Source organism: Strongylocentrotus purpuratus, unplaced genomic scaffold (genome assembly GCF_000002235.5).
Source record: "Strongylocentrotus purpuratus isolate Spur 01 unplaced genomic scaffold, Spur_5.0 spur5_scaffold_11, whole genome shotgun sequence".
Classification (NCBI taxonomy): domain Eukaryota; kingdom Metazoa; phylum Echinodermata; class Echinoidea; order Camarodonta; family Strongylocentrotidae; genus Strongylocentrotus; species Strongylocentrotus purpuratus.
The window spans coordinates 26548911-26561621 of NW_022145596.1; the positions used below are offsets into that span (position 1 = coordinate 26548911).

General features: G+C 36.7%; 1 protein-coding gene across 12 annotated transcripts in view; it reads left to right on the top strand.

The window, feature by feature from the left end:
* The window catches only part of LOC587649 (protein furry homolog-like), a 96146-nt gene extending 85984 nt beyond the window's left edge, over window positions 1-10162 (top strand). For all 12 annotated transcript variants that reach the window (XM_030981026.1, XM_030981030.1, XM_030981031.1 and 9 more), the window contains 4 exons: window positions 2389-2499; window positions 3620-3819; window positions 4678-4775; window positions 5633-10162. In XM_030981026.1, coding sequence (XP_030836886.1) covers window positions 2389-2499; window positions 3620-3819; window positions 4678-4775; window positions 5633-6831 — 1608 coding nt within the window. In that variant the 3' untranslated portion in view covers window positions 6832-10162. The remainder of the gene's footprint in view (window positions 1-2388; window positions 2500-3619; window positions 3820-4677; window positions 4776-5632) is intronic.
* The last annotated feature ends 2549 nt before the right edge of the window (window positions 10163-12711 follow it).

Sequence of the window (12711 nt, forward strand, 5' to 3'; positions counted from 1 at the left end):
CCAGCAAACAAAGAAATATGATATTAATATATATGACTTGATGCATTCTCAAGTTCTCCATCCAATGGTCATTCTGCACATCTGCTTATGCCTGTCCAATTGATTATATCTTTACAATGCACAGAGAATCCTTAAAGCGGGATGTATGGGTTAACATTTGCACAAAAGTGACAGGTAATAGGATGGCTAATAAGGGGTACTTGTATGTGAGGATATTGTCACTTAAAAATGGGGAAGGGTTCATTTTGCATTACATCCATCTAAGATTAGTGAAACTTCCCCTTTTTCTCTCTCTTTCTTTCTTTATTTCTCCTCTCTTTTCTTAATTTTTTCATGAGATTAAATGCTAAAATATTTGTGAAGATTTTTTTTGTTTTTTTTAATACATTTCATTTCTTCACATTAAGAAGTTTTGAGCCCCAGCTTGTATTTGTAGGACCTTGGCCTTATACTTCAATTTTCATTGAATTAGTATTATGTGGCAGAGGAATTGAATTTAGTTAGGACGAGAAACTGGACTTTGATGTGTCTTCCTTTTTTCATAAATAGACACCCCACACCTTTATGAGCACTGTAATAAATAAATACTCACTGTGTGATGTACATGTATGCATTTACGCCCTAATTTCTGTATTTCTCTGTCAAATAGTCTATCAGATAAAAGTGTGCATACTCTGTGTATTCATATGATATATGTATATATACAAATACTATAAACTATGTATTTGGATGTAGTCGGGTGACATATAAAGTTTTATGACAACATTTGAGTTTTAGTTGATGTGTCTAAATACATGTATGTGTAATGTCAAGAACTGAATGTACTGAAATACAGTTATAATATCATGCAAAAAAGTGTTTTGGTATTGATAGTTCATGGAAAATGATTAGTGTTTTTATTTCATTTTCTTTGTTCTTCCTTCAAGTAAAATGTTATGGAAAGTATTTAAAGAAAGTAATAATAATAGAAACCCCATTTTGTTAACCATTAACATATTCTCTATCTTTTCTATGAGATGCATATATTACCCAGACTTTGATTACCGTTTAAAAAAAGTCTTCTTTTTTTAAAAATTATTGATGTTGCACAGCATTCTATCTTGCACTGCAGTCTTTTTAAGTATAGTATTGGTCTTTTTTTTTCTTTTTGAGCATAAAATAATGTACTGTTTCTTTACTGATGATATTCTGTTGATTGTATAGCCGGTACTTATAGAGTGATATGCAGTGTAGAAGGATTCATTATTTTTTAATTGGTGTGACCATTATTTTCAGTACGGTATGCTTCATATGCTATGTGTGAAATTGTGCATGATTTTTTTTTTATCCTCTTTTCCAAATGCTACAGTTGTTGATTTATAATATGTTTATCACCCTAGCTGTCGGGACTTCAAACTGCATATATCTTTGCCGTGTTGGTGTTTTTTTTCACCCATATGCCATGAAGTGCATATTTGGTTCCTAAATAATAAAGCACATTTTGACTGCATACCTATATAGCAGTGTAATTTTTTTCCTTCAATTTAAGAGCTACGTATTTAATTAGACCTTTATCTCTCTCTTTTTCAGAGCTTTTTTAGAGTTCTCTATAACTTAATTGCTCACATCTCATCTGTAATTTGTGTATGTAGTGTTCAGTATATATCTAGGCAGACCTCAACACTTGGCACAGATAACCTTTATATTCTCATGTGCACACTTTTAATTCAAATGAGGTTCCTATCATAAGTACAATGAAAAGTTTCATGCAAAATCTTTATAATATCATTAAACAAGTTTCCATTGATACCCACATTGCAGACTTTACTTCATCCAGGCTTTTATCTGGTTGTCATCAGTGCTTTACATTGTACGACAAGCTTCAACACAGTTTATTCTTCAAATATTTGTATAAAGTTCCGCAGTCCAGTTTATAAGAAAATTAGAAGTTACAAAAAAAACATATACATAATATATAGTGCCGTGTGTACTGAAGAGATGATAAAGAACAAATCATTAATGGCAGGAGTCAAATTTCAAATACATCTGTAATTTGTTAAAACACCTGAATTATTGCAAAGCATGTCCATTTGAATATTGATATGTAAATCCTTATTTAAAGTCAAATTAGTGTGAGTCATAAATTATTTTCTATGGGTATCTAAAAATGCATGGAAATCTGAGTCCAATGATATTGCTCCATCATTTATAATCCATTTCAGAACAAAAGCAATAGGCAGGGATTTATAATGATCACATTTCTGTTTGTTGCTATTTCATTTCCTTGATGATCTGAGAAAGTTCTTGAATAGAAAGCCATTTAATGAGAAAGTTCTTCTCAACCCTTGATTTTCTTATAAATCCATTTCCCTGTATAACTTGTTGTTTATCTTTATATTTTGTTTGTAGCAAATTGAGCTATGTCGTCGCCTGTACCGTCTCTACTGCCAACTGAGGATGTTGTTTGATAGCTACTGTAAACTGATCCATTCTTTAGAGGGCGCCAAACATGTTTCACATGTAAGTATTAGAGGAGCCTAAGCCACACACTGCGCCCAATCCATCATGAGGTAGATTTCAATGGTAGAAATACGATAATGTATCACTTTGGTTAATTACTTTAAGCTACTGAGTTCACGAAGCTATAGAATTGATAAAGATAAGCTCCCTTGTTGCTGGGTTAAAAGTGATTTGAGTTTGGTATGACAGATCTCGGCTTGTTATCGGAGGTGCGATAGCTCAGTCGGTAGAGCAGTGGTCTCGTAATCCGGTGACCCGGGTTCGAAACCAAGGCGATGCGCTAGTGCCCTTTGGTAAAGCATTAATCATTATTACCAGGTCCATCAGAGAGGACCTATAGCCGTCGGCCGTCTGGTTGCTTACTTACAAGCATTTATGCTTTCTTAGCAGTCAGGTAAAATAACCACCACCATTCCATTATACATGTTCATGTCTTCTGGGTTTAGTATCCAGAGGATTAAGGGACTGACATATGAAAACTGTAGTATGTAATCTTTCAAAATTCTGTGTTTCTTGTCTGTTGAGCATAGTCTTGCGATCTTGATGCCAATTGGGAATTACCTTTGACAGCAAATCTGAATCAGGAAACAAGGCATAATGGCTCAGTGGTAGAGCAATGGTCTTGTATAACTGGGAGGTTCCGGTTTAGAAACCAAGTCGATGCGCTAGTTTCCTTTGGTAAGGCATTAATCCTCATTACCAAGTCCGTTAGGGAGGACTTGAAGCTGTCAGTCCCCTGGCTGCTTACTTATAAAGCACACACATGCTTTCTTAGCAGTCGGATAACCAAGAATCCTCCATTTTTCAATCAGCAATGTAGCTTCCTCTCTATGTACACAATGGTAGCCATTCAGAGATTAGTATTTTAGTGAAAGTCAATTGTTGTGATTTCAGTTTTTAATTTTTAACTGAAAATAAAGTTTAAATTGAGTTATTCTTTTGTGCTGTATGAATTAATCAACAGGACAGTTTAAAAGGGGATAAGCTGTGAACTCTGTACTTAACTTTCCAATAATGAAGGTGCTATTACTCACACAGCTATAGCCTATGTTTGTTGAAGAATGTTCATTTCATTTCAGCTCTTAGAACTGTACATTAACAATACATATTGCTATCGTAGATCCAGGATTTCTCAGTGCCGGTCTGTTCAGCCAAGGAGGAATTGAGCCTTGCAGCCCAGGAGCTGGAAAGCGGCCAGGTAGCACTGTCACCAGAGGGCGACACAGGAATCACCACACCAGAAGCGGCCGTCGTCACCTTGACCAATCATCTGGGACGCAGGGATGTCAGAAGGGCTCTCAGGCTATTACACGTGTACAGGTGAAACTTTTGTTTCCAAAAATACATTTATCGGATTTTGCCATTCATCTCCCAAGAGGAACACTGTTATGATGAGACACATAATGATCACCTTGTTGCTTAAAGATAAACTTGAGTTCTGGTTAAAAAAAAGAAAATTAATTCTCACAGAATCAAACAAAACTTACACTGAATGTTCAAGATTACAAATAAATGTCATTTGCCAAACAATTTTGGTAGAAAATATAAACTGGCTGAGTAATGAGCATGGAAAGATAAGGAAATCAAGGTATAGGTAACCCCGACACCATTTGTGTAGTCCCATATACATCTTTCTGTGTATAGTGCTTGTAACTTTACCAAGACTGGGCCACATTTATTATTATTTTGATGATTCCAAAACCTTGCAGTACACACTAATACTTATACTCTTTCACAATGCAATCCAGTACCAGTACTCAACCTTATCTTTAAAACAGTCTAGTTTTGCTTGTTGAGCAGCTTAAGATTTATGTACATGACACCCATCTTCAATTGTACTTGATGTTGATGGTTCTTGTATCATTTGGTGGATGATATGCTAATTAACATAGCCAACAATGAGGCAGAAGGTGTTGGAAGTGGTCCTTTCATCTTCCTCTCATTTTTTCTTCCCTTCATTCCTTTGCTTGCCCTCTTCTCTCTTTCTCTCTCTCTCTCTCTCTCTCTCTCTCTCTCTCTCTCTCTCTCCCTCTCCCCCTTCCATTAGTGACCCCCCCCCCCAGTTTCTTTGCCACTGAAAATAGTACGTTGCACTGATTCTACTGGTCTTGAATGTCCTATTCCCATCAATGTCACTCTCTATTATAATGGTCTGTACTGTCTTTCATTGTTGGTCAGGTCTATGTGGTCTGGTGAGCTGTTTGGTTCCAGTGAGGAAGATGACCAGGATGTGCTGCTAGCGTTACTCTGTAAACAAATTGCTGATGGCAGAAGTGGTATGTAACTGTGATGAGTTTATATACAAGAGTTTATTTGATTAAGATTCAGTCATTGCCCAACATATTTACATTAAAGGTAAAGACCAGTATTGGAAATGCCCCAATTTAAAAAAAAATGAAATGGAAGCTCTTTATTACCAATCATGTGAAAGAATATGTTTTGACTAATACATGATGATAACAATTTTGCCGGGAAACCGCCTACTAATTGATATATTTGGTAAATTAGTTTATCTATTGGACTGTGAGAGATAAACGCACGTGTCGCGCACGTGTGTGTAGTCCCATATACATCTTTCTGTGTACAGTTATTGTAACTTTACAAAGACTGGGCCAAATTTCTTATCATTTTGATGATTCCAGAACCTTGCAGTACACACCAATACTTATATGCTAGATGATCAACCTTTTCTGATCGATTCCACAACGTTTCTTTCACAATGCAATCGCATGACCATAACTGGTATTTATCTTTAACATTTGAGTGTTTTGATTCCCAAGTATATGTATTTTCCAGTATTTGTGCACATGCTATAGGTACACACAGGAATAAATTTGTTTTGTTTCATCCAAGATGTTTTGCTATCAAACATTGTCTTTTTAATGGTCCAATGTCCTTGAATTGTCCTATGAGTGGCAGTGACAAGATACTGGATATTCATGAAAACTATTGGCTCCGTATTTTAACCTAGAGTGATCATGTTATGAAAAAAAAATGCCTTTTGATACTAGCTAACATCAACATAAATTCAGTATTGTGCATGAATCAAATGGGACATTGTGTACCCTCTCATATAGCCTTTTGGAGATATCAAAGTTAAATGGACGTTCCCTCTCTCTTTTATGACAAGCAGGTGTTCTTGTGATCTCAAGGTCTGGCCAAGAGCTCCAGACAGCATGCCACAAGCTGATGGGCATCAACGCTCAACTCAAAAAATCCATCAAGGTCATTGAGAATATGGAGACCAAGGAGGAGGTAGAGGAGAAGAGTGAGATGGAGAAAGCTGAAGGAGAAGGAGGAGGACCGGTGAAGGGAGATGAGAAGGTGAAGCTCAGAAGAAAAGGCAATAGGAAGGGCAAGAATGATGGAAGAAAGGGTTGGAAAAGTGAGGGAGACAGGAACACAAAGGAGGGGAGTGGAGAGAAAGGTGGACGGGGAACTGATGAGAAGAAGAAAGGAAAAGACGAGAGGAAGGGGAAGGAGGACAAGAAGAAATCGAGTAAGGAATCCACCCCCGAGCCGAGCTTACCAGAAGATAAGAAGCAACGAGAGGATGTGGACAATGGGAAAGTGAAAGATGGAGGAGAAGGTGGGGAGGTAGAAGATACAGTGGTGGTGGTTGTGACCGTCACCAGTGATGAAGTAGGAGGTGGGGAAGGTGAGACAAAGGAAGCCAAGATTGTGTTCCAGAGCAACGAGTGTGTGGAGAACGGAGGCGATGAAGGACGAGAGGTGACCCTTGATACCAAGGAGTCATCAGAGAACAAGGAAGAAGTCAAGATTGAAGATGTGACTCTAGAGGATGCAACTGGTAGTAAGGTTGATGGAGACGTGGTACAAGGGAGTGGTGACACCAGAATTATCGATGAGGAAGAGGTGGAGTCTGACTTGACAGCTCTCATAGAAGCCATCGAAGAGATCGAAGAGGAGATCGGAAATAAAGATAAAATGGAGGCGCTTCCCTTGAAACTCGCAGATGAAGATAACACCAGCACTGGTGCAACAGGGGTGGGAGTTGAACCCTCTCCTGCAAAAGGGGAAAGCTTTGCACCTCTTCCGGACATGGACAGTGGTTTCATGGCCGAGACACCGGATTCTCAAGCATCTGAAAACAAAGCTTCGTTCAGCGATGATGTTCCACTGGATATTCAAGTCACACCAGCAGAGGAGGACAAGCTCTTTCCTCCAGACAAGGAACCGTTGCGCAAAGAGTCAACAGGAGAGGCTGAGAATGAAGTGGAGAGAAAGGCTCTGGGAATCAAGGAGGATGTGTGGCAGAAAGATCCTAACTCCAGACCAACATCTGGAGAGAGTCTGTGCACAGAGCTCTAGGACCAAACAAAACTTGCCATTCAGAAAATGACATGAATGTCGTAGAAAGAAGATATCATTTTATTCAACAAAGGATGTGCGTAGGTGTACTGAAATCTATGACAGATTGGACAACAATATTTGTGGGGGTAGAGAGTCTTTGTGTTTGTATTCACTGTGCATATAATGGATCATCATAACAATTACCATTAGGCTGAATGCAAAGAGAAGTTTTAGTTGTATAGGTTTCTTTAAAAGGAGTATAGGAAAGCAGTTATTATAGACCCATTCTGTGGGATTTGACTTGCAATACCTGTGTATCATAGAGGTGACATTGAAATTCATTGAAGTGTATAGCCACAATATTTTCATTTGAATTGAGTGCTTTTTATCAAACTCCTAGTTGTTATTGTTGTAGAATGTCCTTGTTTTAATCATTTCTTCTTGCTTTCTATATGGAAGTTCTTTAGTTGCTATAAGATGTATTGTTATGATGTCAGTTTAGTAATTATTTCTGTCTGGAAATCATTTAGTCATTTATCTCTGTCACATCTTGCAGTATTGTAATTTATTTAAGCATCATTCAGACCATGACAATGTAAAATACTTTTAGATTTAATGCAGCAGCAGAACTTACATGTAACTTGTAAATGTATGGCCAGAGGCAATGTTGTGGGTATAAATAATAAAACCAATATTGCTGGGCGCAGTAGCCACCAAGCATACTCAGTGGTCTATTTGGTAAAAGTTAAAGATATTAAGTATATTTAGTGGGGAACAAAATCCACAAAGGTGCTTTGTTGCACCTGTTCATAACTCATGTACATGATTGTATTAACTTGTTTATAAATGATCTACATGTGTATTTCAATATTGCACTACATGTGTCACAGCAAACCATTGCTTGACAGTGTGTATTTGCATAATTATTGTACTTAGTAAAAAAAGATATAAAAGTATTCTCTGTATCATTAAGAGAGCACAAAAGTACCATACAGTTATTATGGACATATTCTTCAATAGTTATAAATTATTAACATAGTCTGAGAAATTACTGAGTATTGTATAATGACAGATATATGTAGATTGATTTTAATCTTGGATATAAAAAAGGTGACTGTACATTGTCGTAAATCATGTACATATGCTTCTAGTTTGTACATTTAAAGTACCTTCCCTTGTGAGGTAGAGTCCCCCCCCCCCCCTCCCTCCCTCCCCCTCCCTCCCCCTCCCTCCCCCTCCATCCAGCATTGTTATTTTATCACCATCGCGGTACATTGTATGTGTACACCAAGAAAGGGTCATACTGCTGTACTCGTAGCTAGTATTAATGCCCAGAATTTTATTTAAAAAAACATTGGTGCATAAACTTTTATCATTTCTCAATGAAAGCTTTCTTAGTTTTATTTAGATGTTGATGAAATTGTCACTAATATATGAGTAAGATAATACAAAATTATTAGTTGAGTATAAAAACAATAACTTATGCTATTTTTAATACATCATTTTAAAAGGATAATTTCCTAAGAGTAGTGTTAAGATTGATATGGAAACACAGCTGATGTTCATAATGACCTCTAGAAAATAAGCACACATTCATTTGTCAGAAAACATTGGAAACCAAGAGATTAGAGCAAGTGGTTGTTCATTATGAGTAGCACATACAGCGAGACAATTATGACTTCCAACTCTTGTGAACCTTCAGTCAAATATGGGGTCCCCCTTGAAGCTACAAGGAGGGGATATAAAATTAACCTAGTGTAATTGTGTAATTTAATGTGACTTTTAACACGAAAATGAAAGAGGATTGGCATAATATTTATCTCTCTGCTTAACATTTTGGAAATCAATTCCATAATTCTTAAGAAGTGCTACAGTGTATGTGTTGACACAATATGACAAATTAATGATTCTGTAATAAACTTCTAGTAGAACTCCTGATCTAGAATACTGACATTTAGTCATTAATGAAGGAATGTAGTTCAGCTTGTTTTGTTGCAGATGAAGGCAAAGCATACATCTAGTTTTACCTTGTCAAGTTGGCATTGCTTTGTGTCTGGTTGATGTAATTATACCAAGAATTTGGTCCAAGTTGCAATCCATAACTGTTTTGAGTATAGGCCTATTAATGATTGACCTAACTGTAACTTCTTATTGCACAATATGTATGGTTTAGGGGATGAAAGCATGGTTTCTGTATTGATATTTCCTACTGTTAACCAAGTTCTTAAAAAGGTTATTTATGTCTTAATTTCTTTAATTGGATTGCTTTAAAAAAAGGAGATTGATTTGTTTTCTTCACATGAGCTGAGAAATGATGCAAGTTGAGCCTGACTTTGACACTGACGGTTGAAAGCTATAACGCAACCTTAATCTGTGAATCTCTATACTTCTATTGATTATTAGCAGAAAACAAATACAAGATTATTAACCTCAATTTCATCATCTTGAAAGGATATCACCAGTTGTATATTATACAGTTGAATTATTTATTGGTGATATGACAAAGCTGAGAGACATCGCAGGTAAAACTGATAATGGCCAACTTTGACCAGTGCTCACTTGTATGGTTTCCGTATATTAAAAGAGGATTTAAAAAACATGTCTAGAAAGGACACCTGGCTATGGTAGCCACTCCTTGATGGCCTTTATTGACAGGTTCATTGGTAATCTTGGTATAGAGAATTCCTGTCTGCAATGCCCACTTTATGGTTCCCTTGTATTAAAAGAGAGAATATGCATTGTAGAACCTTTCTAGAACCTTTCTAGAAAGGCCAACTGTCTATTTTAGTCACTCTTAGAGTTATAGGTTATATTCCTAATTTATGTCTTTATAGACAGGTTTAGTTGTTTACGAGAGGGTTATTAGGGGATGTCCATGAAGAGACCTGTTCAGAGGTATGGGCAACCCTCATCTCCTACATATATTTAGTAATTTATTTGAAAGGTTGGAACTTGTTAAAGATTTAATGGTTAAGGTTGCATTAATGGCTTCAGTCGCTGTGTCTATAAAGAGATATCCTCACAAAGACCCAGTTGGTATTAGGCATTGAAAAATAAGACATTTCAGACCATGAAAATAACTACATCAATATTGGGAAGAGGGTCATGGACAGACATGAAGGAGAGGTTTACAGCTTGATGTTAAAAAGAGAAGTTATGATAACGATGAAGACAAGAATTCTGAGTTTGATGTTTACCAAATATGTTCTCTTTATCTGCCCTGTATACCTGTGAAAAGTTGTACCCCTTAGAACTTTATGTCGCCAGAGTTTATGTGGATTGTTTGTCATGTATTGAATATGTTTGTTCCAAAATAAACTTTTTAGAAGCACATGCATGTAAGCAAAAACAAAGCGTGTGGATGCATTTTTTTCTAAAATCTTAATTTAAAAAAAAGGAGAAATCTCCAAATGGCTACACTTCGTCATTCATAAATTTACAGAAATATGCCCAAAGTCTTCTCATGAGCAGAGGTAAAAAGAGAGTGAATGAAAGGGTAATTAAGAGAGAGAGAGAGGGGGGAGTGTTACACCCACAAATGTAATAACGTCCACAAATGTAATAACACTTTACCCACAAATGTAATAACACCCACAAATGTAATAACACTTTACCCACAAATGCAATAATTTTGAATCACCCACAAATGTAATAATGACTTTACCCACAAATGTAATAAATTTGAAGGGACATTTTGTCGAATTTGTTTAAAACTAAAACCCTGTAATAAAGCATGAGAATCGAGCGTAGTCTTTCCTCCAAACCCGGTTATTCAAAAGTTAAAAAAAAAAAAAAAAACCTTTTAAACTAAGACCCCACAATCTTCCAAACTAAGACCCAGTAATAAAGCATGGGTTTAGAGCGTAGTTTTATTTCAAAACTTTTTAAAAATCTTCAAAACTAAGACCCCATCATCTTATTCCTGTGGAAGAACACGAGTATTGAGCGTAGTCTTTCCTCCAGGCCCGGTTATTCAAAAGTTTTTTAAAAAAAATTAAAAAAAAAAAAAAATTCTCTATACCAAGATTACCAATGAACCTGTCAATAAAGGCCATCAAGGAGTGGCTACCATAGCCAGGTGCCCTTTCTAGACATGTTTTTTAATATACGGAAACCATACAAGTGAGCACTGTACAAATTTGGCTATTGTCGGTTTTACCTGCGATATGTCTCTCAGCTTTGTCATATCACCAATAAATAATTCAACTGGTGATATCCTTTCAAGATGATGAAATTGAGGTTAATAATCTTGTATTTGTTTTCTGCTAATAATCAATAGAAGGATATAGAGATTCACAGTATTACAAAGTTTTGGCATGGGGTCATGAATTTGGTTCAAATTAACATATTGGAAGCATATGCGTTCCTACAATATACATTGATCGTTGTCGCGGTTGAAATCGAGTCTAAAGTTATGAAATTATTACATATTATCCAAAATTATAAATAATAAACTCTTAATGTTGTATAGCCCCCTCTCAAGATCAAGATATTAATTTAGCTATGAAACAATGTTTCTTGACTAAAATCGACCGATTAGCTATTCCTGTTTGGAAAATATATATCCCAACTACATATTCTGAGATTTTCATGATCGCAACTACCATTGTACGGCCATATAGGCGCTATTTGAAATTTATCAAAATTTACCGGGAGCACCGGTAAATTTTTATATTCAATTTTTCTCGAAAACAAAAGTGTTTTAGGGGCTAATTTTTTTAGTGCTTATAATACATCCACAGGGGCATCCAAATATATCAAAATTGTAAACATTCGATCACTATATCCACCCAATTTTCAAAATTTTCCAAAACTGTGTATTACCTTTATAGCTTTCAACCGTCAGTGTCAAAGTCAATATTACACCATATCACAGACACTGATAACACGTAGGGCCGTGTATCGATCTCAGATTTAACAATGTTAAACGATCCCTTTAAGGTTGTGTTATAGCTTTCAACCGTCAGTGTCAAAGTCAGGCTCAACTTGCATCATTTCTCAGCTCATGTGAAGAAAACAAATTAACACCACCCCCCCCACCTGAAATATTTGGGGGATATCCCCCCCCCCCCCCCTCCTCCCATCCCCCGGGATTCGACACCCCCCGGTGGGGTCACTCAATGTGACTTCCGGACCGCATGACCGTTACCCAAATCGCGGAAAAAGGGGTCAATTTCAAGCAATGTCCGCGGACAAAATATTCCTCGAAATTAAGAAAATAGGGGCGCACATGTGTCCCCGAAATTGATAAATAGGGGTCAGGAAAAGGGAAAAGAGAAAACCGGGAAGGGAAAAGAGAAAACGGGGAAGAAAAATTCTCGGAGCCGAGTCTTGTCCTTGAAATATGGTAAAATAGGGGTAAATTTGCGAAAGTGTCCTTACAATCTTATAAATAGGGGTATTCCAAAGTACGATTTTGTCCTTGTTTTGACGTAAAAAAGGGGGTTAAATTTCACAAAATGTCCTTGAAATTGACCGCAAAAGGGGGTTATATGCATTGGTGGTAACGGTCATACGTGTCACTCTTTGCAGGGGAGTGACCCCACCGGGCGACACCCAATGTCACAATTTGTCCAAATATTTTCTCTACATGCATGCCGCGGATAAACCCCGTATATAAAGCACTATAGTAGTATATAAGACCCAGACAAATTGCTTCGGCATGTGAAATAATATGGGTAAAATCTCACCCATCAAATGGTTTCCGTAACTATTCTGTTAAAATGTCATACGATATTTTTAAAAGCCTTCAAAGTATAAAACGCATTTTTTTTTCAATTATAATCGAAATGCCCGGATCGAAACCGTATAGGCCTATGCCAGTTTCAGCTCTAATTCACTCTAAAACAGTAAGACCAAAACATTTTGCTTCGGCATGTGACACAATGAGAGTAAAGA